Genomic DNA, 7,209 nt, shown 5'->3' on the forward strand with positions numbered 1-7,209 from the left:
TATTATTTATCACTTCTATAAACTGAATGTATGCAAAGTGACAACACTAATACATTCGTCGTAGCCTACGTTATGAAATATTTACATGAATCATTGATACAATTATGATAGAAACGATAGAAGAAAATATATCATGATAGACACTTTTCTATCGTCCCCACGATATGGATCGTTATATCGCCCAGCACTATAAGGAGTGTTGACAAACAGGAGGAGACGTTCTAACCCAGTTCTCAGGTGCTTTTTAAATGGCCCTGGCACCAGTCCTGAACCACAACTGAAAACCTTTCCTAGTGTTTCCAGCGTAAACCTGCCTTGTTATTGGATTCCTGCAGTTTTGACGGGAGTTTGATGAGGTGCTCCTTTGCTTCCTGTGCCGTCTTGGATGCTTTCTGAGCTACAGGAACAACTCCATCACAGAACGGACCTCCATCACATTCTGAACAGTCTTCCAGATCCGGCTCTCCACAGATCTGTATCGGACCACAACAAACTGCTTAGAGAACACATAAAGGCACATTTGACAATGAAAAAAAACCCAAAACCAAAAAATAAATGTATAAAACTGCCACACTTCAGCACGTTTTCATCTAAAACAGCAGATACTTTCACGCTTCTTCACACTTTTCTTCTGGTGATACTGCATGAGATTGTTTATAATGGTATTTAAAAGGTTTAACCCAAAATACTACGACTATCATTTCTCGACATAAGATGATGTTAGTTTAAGAATCTGGCACGAAAGGTGGCGGATGATGTGAATGACCACGCTACCTCAGAAATGCTGATTGATTCGTCTTTAACACACATAATTACTATCAACATAAGCAAAAGGCTCACTTATTGCAAAGAAGTTTTCTTATGATACCATTAATTGTCAAAACTCTGGTGAGATTTGGTCAGAAATCAAGAACAGCAATAAAGACAATATGCAGTTTATAAACCCATGAGATCTTGGGAGGATTTGATTTGTTACAGGGTTGTAACTGATCATCCACCATCCATTTTGTGGCTGTGTTTGGGCATATATTATGATACATATGAAGCTTTTCATGGGTTTAAAATATTCTACATTGCAGCATTTACTTGAGGGTGTAAATGTGTCAGTGATTCAGATGCAGTTCTGCTTGGACTCTGCTTGGACTAGCTAGGCTATGCCACAGTTTACAGAAATGTTTTTTTTTTATTAATTATTGGCCTATCCCACTTATGCTACTTGGTTTCTGTGGTTCAAAACTTTTGACTGCTGTCACAATGCTCTGATCTGATGTGTGCAGATGGCTCTGCTCAAAATACGGTGAAATGACAGGGATTGGTGGATTTTCTGCACAGAAAAAGCTAAATGTTTAGGATTCTGATCAAGGCCAAGGAGACCAGTCACAATAAGTTCTCGCCTTTTGGTTGAGTTTGAGCACACTGAGCTCCTTGACCTTCTTCTCCAGCATTGCCAGTTCTCCTCTGCCTTTGCAGGTGCCCAGTTTGCGTTTCACTTCCTGTCTGGTGTCAATGGAGTCCTCCACAGCTTTGGTGGAGCTTCTCAGCCTCTTCTCATCTGACATAAAGGTTTTATGAAGCTTCTGGATATCATTCAGCAGCTCTGCAACAGATTCAGACTGATCATGACTTTGTATTTTCATGACTCTGCATTTTTGTGTCTTCATGTTGTAAAATACTTTGAACTGCCTTGTTGCTGAAAAGTGCTATATAAAAAATTTTTTAGTTTTGGCACATTTAATTGATTTATTTCCACCCCTGCTGCTTACTCAGTAGCTAACCACACAAATTGTGTTACATTTTCTGTGGAAAAAAAGATAGTGTTTCTTCTGTAACTCGTAAGAAACTGAAAGGCTGCCTGAGGACTGGAGTTTGTTTTATAGCTTTGAAAATTTAATTATACGAGTTCCATTCTGTGAAAGATTTTTTGCAACACAATGTTACTTTTTTCCTAATACAGCTCCCAGTGTGGTTTATTATAGTTACTCCTGTCCTACCTATGACCTTCTGATTTGTCCTCATTCCTACTTTTAAACTAACATTAGGTGTTATTGCTCCTTGCTTACCCAGTTAATACTTTGTTTTGCAGCCAATCAAATATCCCCGTGCTCATGTTGTGTCTGCATGAACAAAATCTGATCTACATTCTGTACCTTCCACTTGAAGCTTTTTAATTTCCACATTTGGATACTTGATGTGTTTCTCTTTTAGGTTTGTCAGCAGCTTCTGAAACTCCAGAAGAATGTTGTCCATTTCAGTGCGGAAGAGCAGAGAGGAGTCAATCACAATTGTGTTGATGTCAATGGCATCTTTCAGCATCCTGTGGGAAAGACATTGAGATAAAAACTACAAGAATTAAACAAAAACCGGACTTTTCTTTTCAAGTCCAGACATACAGAACTTACCTGATCTTCAAGAGAAGTTTCTCCACCTTCTCTACCTTTGGCAGGGAGAGACTCATCAGGTTGCCAAGGCTGTCCAGCTTGGAGAGCAGGTCCTGGATCTGTTGCCAGTGGCGACTGTCCATGGACCTTTGGTTGTTGCCATGGCGAGGGATGAAAGTCCTCATCCTCTGAGCTGCTTTCTGGACGTCAGTAACGCTTTCAGTCCACAGGGCAGTACACGGGTGGCACTTCTTGCAGACTGGGAACATGAAGTAACCCGGGGCGCACTCATCACAGAAGATACCAGAGACTCCATTACGACAAATGCAGTCGCCAGTTTCCGGGTCACATGATGGTCGCTCAGTTCCTTTCAGGTTACATTCACAGGCTGAGAAAAAAAATCTCTACTTCAGTTAAACAGGGTAGAACTAAAATGGTTCAAGGAAATGTAGCTGCTTTTTACCCACAGATGCACTGCAGGTCTGGATTCCCAAAATGATTTTCTCCACATTCTTTACAAAGTCTTCCTCCAAACTCAGGACGACAGGAACACTGTCCCGTCACCTGAAGGCATCATAGCTTCAGTCAGTTAATGTTTCACCAACTGTGTTGTTTCACAGTGAACTGATGAATAAACCTTAAAGAAACAGTCTGGTGATGTTTGAAGTAATGTTCTGTCACATAGTTAGTACCCTATCAGATGTGACATCAGTCTAGGGTTCCCAATTGTCCCTGAAAATAAGGATTATCTAAAAGTATCGGCGCCGTGTTTTCACCATAAGTGCTGAAAGATGGAGACGCAGGAAGTATCAAACCCGGGGTCGCAACAAGTAGAGACAGCTAGCAGGCAGCCCAAGAAGAAAGACTTTTACTAAAACCAGGGGGACGTCTGTGATTTGGTTCAAGAAGTCCGACACGGAGCAGAAAAAGCTAATATGCTAACTCTGCTAATGCTAATGCTAACTCAGCTATTAGACTGTTTTCTCATCTGACGCCAACACAACAAACCTCTTCTATCACTTAAAGAAGAACCACGAAAAAGAATATTTAACAATCCAAAAAGTGCAAGGTCAAACAAGTTGTAAAAGAGCCGGGCAAAGTTGTGAAAAGTGAAACTATAGCCGGCCGAAGATAATGGAGTCTGTTGTCATTTGATACTGTTACGTCTAACAGGTACATATATATTGCTGCACTAAAATGCAGCAGATCTCATTTGTGAAAGTTCAGTTAAATGTCACTTCGAAATAAAGCTTGAAAAAGGTAAGAAATTAGATTATTTTTTCATATTTTTCAGAGAATAACTGACAACGTACGTAATTGGGGTATATCATGATATATATCATTATTGTGATATAAAATTATCCATATCGTGATATAGGATTTGTTCCATATCGCCCAGCACTAGTCTACTCACAGCAGACTGATACATTCAGCACCATCAGCATTTATTGCTCTTTGCTCAGCACATACTGTCACATAGCAACACTGACATTATTTGGATGAGAAAACAGCAACAATGTCAAAATAGGGAAAAGGTTTATTATAAGCTAATGTAACATTCACAGTGTTATGGTTTAAGATGCTAACTATCGCTAAATATTTGACAAAACATAATTTCAGAATTATTTTCATGTGGTTCTGGGGTTTATGTGACTGTGTGGCTGTCGTCCTGCCTTATTGCAGATATTGGAGATGGAGTTAACAGGATCACAGCTGCAGGGCTGACATCCGGACTCTCTGTTCAGATTCCAGAATCCATCCTCACACTCATCGCAGAGATCTCCCCTTACCCCCGCCCTGCAGGGACACAGTCCAGTTTCTGGACTGCAGAAGCAAGGACCCTCCAGAGGACACCGAGTTAGCTCGGTTCCCCGCCGGTCACAAGAGCATTCTGGAAAATACACAATAGAAATACATAAACAAGGAAACATTAGACTTTAGGGTATCAAACTCTGGTCCTCGGGGGCCCACCATCCTACAGGGTTTTAGAGGTTTCCCTGATTCATATAGTGGACTTACCTTTTCATAAACTTATCAAATTATTTGCAGAATTCTGACAATGATTTGTTCTTTTAAATGGGGTGTGTTGGAAGTCTGTGTTGTTCTGTTTCTTTTTTTGGGAAGCTAAAAGATGTTCTCTGACTATACGGGAGTGAAAAGAGTTGGACTAGTTTCTGATCAAACTGAATTGATGCTCTTAACCTACATAGAGTTAACTGAAGGAGGAAAAGTTGTTTTCAGAAAAGGCTCAGTGAGGGTAAAACTGGTGGTTATCCAGGCAGATGACTATTCCTTTAAATCAACAGGACACTTTAATATCTGTTAACTTTACCTTTACAGTCTTGCTGTAGGGCATTGCCATAATAACCAGATTTGCAGTGTTGGCACTGTGGTCCCATCGTGTTGTAAAGGCAGTGCAGACATTCTCCGGTCAAGCTGTCGCAGGCTTTGTTATCATTCAGGTCGATGTTGTTGTTGCAGGGACACACCTTACAGTGGGCACCTGGTAATGTCAGGTCACCATAGAAACCAGGTCTGCATCTGTCACAGCGTGCACCTGAGAGGTCACAACAAATTCAGGGAAGTTTTCTGTTTTTTAGTTTAAATAGGTAGCTGTTAGGGTTTGCTCATGTGTAAAACTGCCTCCGTGAGACACGAAGGTCAGACGGCGGGCGCCACACCATCTGGCTCTCCCAAACAGCTATGTGTTTTTGTTATGCTTATGTTTAAACTGGGTTTGCCCAGCTCAGATCAACCCCTTTTTTCTTCTTTCTTTAAAAAAAGAGAAAGCCCAAGTAAGCAGGCAGAACTTCCTGGACGCCGTTAGGAGCTGTTGTGGATTTTCTCCTCTTTGCGAAGGCCTTCACAAAAAGACAACGAGCCTCTCCGGTGTAATTCTTTCTTAGCAGGTTAAATAAATCAAAACCCTGACAGTAGCCTTTGAAGAACTTGAACCTGAGCTCCTGCAAAACGAACACATTTGGTCCTACAGAACTTGTTTCTGAGCTCCTATCCAACCTGTACCTGAACCCCTATGGAACACATAACAGAGTGCCTACAGTCCTTGTACCTGAGCACTTTTGGAACCTGTATCTTAGCTCTTACAAAACATATATCTGAGCTTCTTTGAACAAAGTACCAGAGTCCCTACAGATCCTGTACCATCGCTGATACAAAACCTGTGCCTAAGTTCCTACAGATCCTGCTCTTGAGCTCCTACAGAACCTGTACCTGAACTCCTAAAAAAAACCTGCAACTAATATTATTTGAAATCTTTACCTCAGCTTCTACAAAATCTATACCTTTGGTCCAACAGAACCTGTTCCTGGGCTCCTACAGAACGCGTACCTTAACTCTATGGATCCTGTATCTGAGCTCCTAAGATCCTGTTCCTGTCCCGGAGTTCCTACAAAATCTGTAAAATAACTTCTATGGAATACCTACCAGACTGCCTACAGAACCTGTTGCAGAACTTGTACCTGAGCTCCTAAAGAAGCTGTGGTTGAGGTGTGAGAGACCAGGTGACACAGTTAGAGCCTACCTGTGTGGCCCTCCTGGCAGGAACACTTCACACTGAGGGATTGTGTGTCGTGTTGACAGGAAGTAGCAAAGAATCGTCCACTGCTCAAAAAGTCTGGGCAAAGACAGGCCTGACAAGGCTCTCTGGTGACCGGGTTACCATAGTAACCATTTTCACACCTACAGCAGCAACACAGGTGGATCATCAGAACCAGAAGGATCGCTAATGAGAAGATAATAGTCCTTGTCTAGTTAAAATAACTTCTAAAACTTTCAAGACCACTTACTTACAGATAACATAAAACATGCAAAATCTAAGTGATGAGTTTTAGTGAAGAAGATCTGTAAAAACTGTCTGGGTGTGTCATTTTTTAGTATAACCTTTCACAATTTGGTCCAGTAGCATGCTCCCTGCAGGCCTGACATTCTCCCGTCTGCCTGTCGCACGTCTCTGATAGGTTGTTACATTCACATAGTCGGCACCGTGGGAAATCCCAGAACCTAGGCTGACAGCGATCACAGCGTGGGCCCGTTACATGTGAGCGACATGCACACTGACCACTGACCTGATCACACATCTCTGACACTGAGCCTTGGGGATCACATTCACATCCTGCAACAACAAATGCATTTTAAGTGACAGTCTTTCTCACCGATGTGTTTCTGAGGTGTTTCAAATCAGTGCATTGTTCCTACTTTTACAGCCTTCAGGCCCGAATCCAAACGTCAGCGGCGCACAGGAATCACAGCAGCGACCGATGATGTTAGGTTTACATTCACAGAAGCCACTCAGCTTCCTGCAGGCTGGTCCAAGAGAACCAACAACGTTGCATCTGCAAGCTAACAACAACAGAAACAGTAAAAGTCTGTAAGTCTGAGGCATTTTCTTTCTTCACAATGAATAACAATGTTTGGGTGTCTCTGGAGATTTTAATTATGTATTTTTACAGCACAAAAAACATGTAAATATTTAAACACATCCACTCTGTCTGACTGTCACCTCCCTGGCAGAATGTTCTTTTTGTTACAAATCAGTTTCAGGTGATTTGACCACAAGTGAGCAGCTCTGTCACTTTTGTTCATTCTTGGTGCTAATGCTGGGCGATATGTAAAATATCCTATATCATGATATGGATAATTTTATATCACGATAACGATATATATCACGATATACCCTAATTACATACGTTGTCAGTTATTCTCTGAAAAATATGAAAAAATTATCTAATTTCTTACTTTTTTCAAGCTTTATTTCGAAGTGACATTTAACTGAACTTTCACAAATGAGATCTGCTGCATTTTAGTGCAGCAA

General features: G+C 41.3%; 1 protein-coding gene across 2 annotated transcripts in view; it reads right to left on the reverse strand.

The window, feature by feature from the left end:
* The window catches only part of lamb4 (laminin, beta 4), a 40,760-nt gene that overhangs the window by 7,154 nt on the left and 26,397 nt on the right, over positions 1–7,209 (reverse strand). For both annotated transcript variants that reach the window (XM_017426358.3, XM_017426357.3), the window contains exons 20-29: positions 6,594–6,737; positions 6,279–6,510; positions 5,920–6,077; positions 4,711–4,935; positions 4,052–4,269; positions 2,846–2,942; positions 2,400–2,766; positions 2,148–2,314; positions 1,395–1,597; positions 315–473 (exon numbers count right to left, since the gene is read on the reverse strand). In XM_017426358.3, the coding sequence (XP_017281847.1) occupies positions 315–473; positions 1,395–1,597; positions 2,148–2,314; positions 2,400–2,766; positions 2,846–2,942; positions 4,052–4,269; positions 4,711–4,935; positions 5,920–6,077; positions 6,279–6,510; positions 6,594–6,737 (1,970 nt within the window). The remainder of the gene's footprint in view (positions 1–314; positions 474–1,394; positions 1,598–2,147; positions 2,315–2,399; positions 2,767–2,845; positions 2,943–4,051; positions 4,270–4,710; positions 4,936–5,919; positions 6,078–6,278; positions 6,511–6,593; positions 6,738–7,209) is intronic.

This window comes from Kryptolebias marmoratus, linkage group LG1, assembly GCF_001649575.2.
Source record: "Kryptolebias marmoratus isolate JLee-2015 linkage group LG1, ASM164957v2, whole genome shotgun sequence".
NCBI classification, from domain to species: domain Eukaryota; kingdom Metazoa; phylum Chordata; class Actinopteri; order Cyprinodontiformes; family Rivulidae; genus Kryptolebias; species Kryptolebias marmoratus.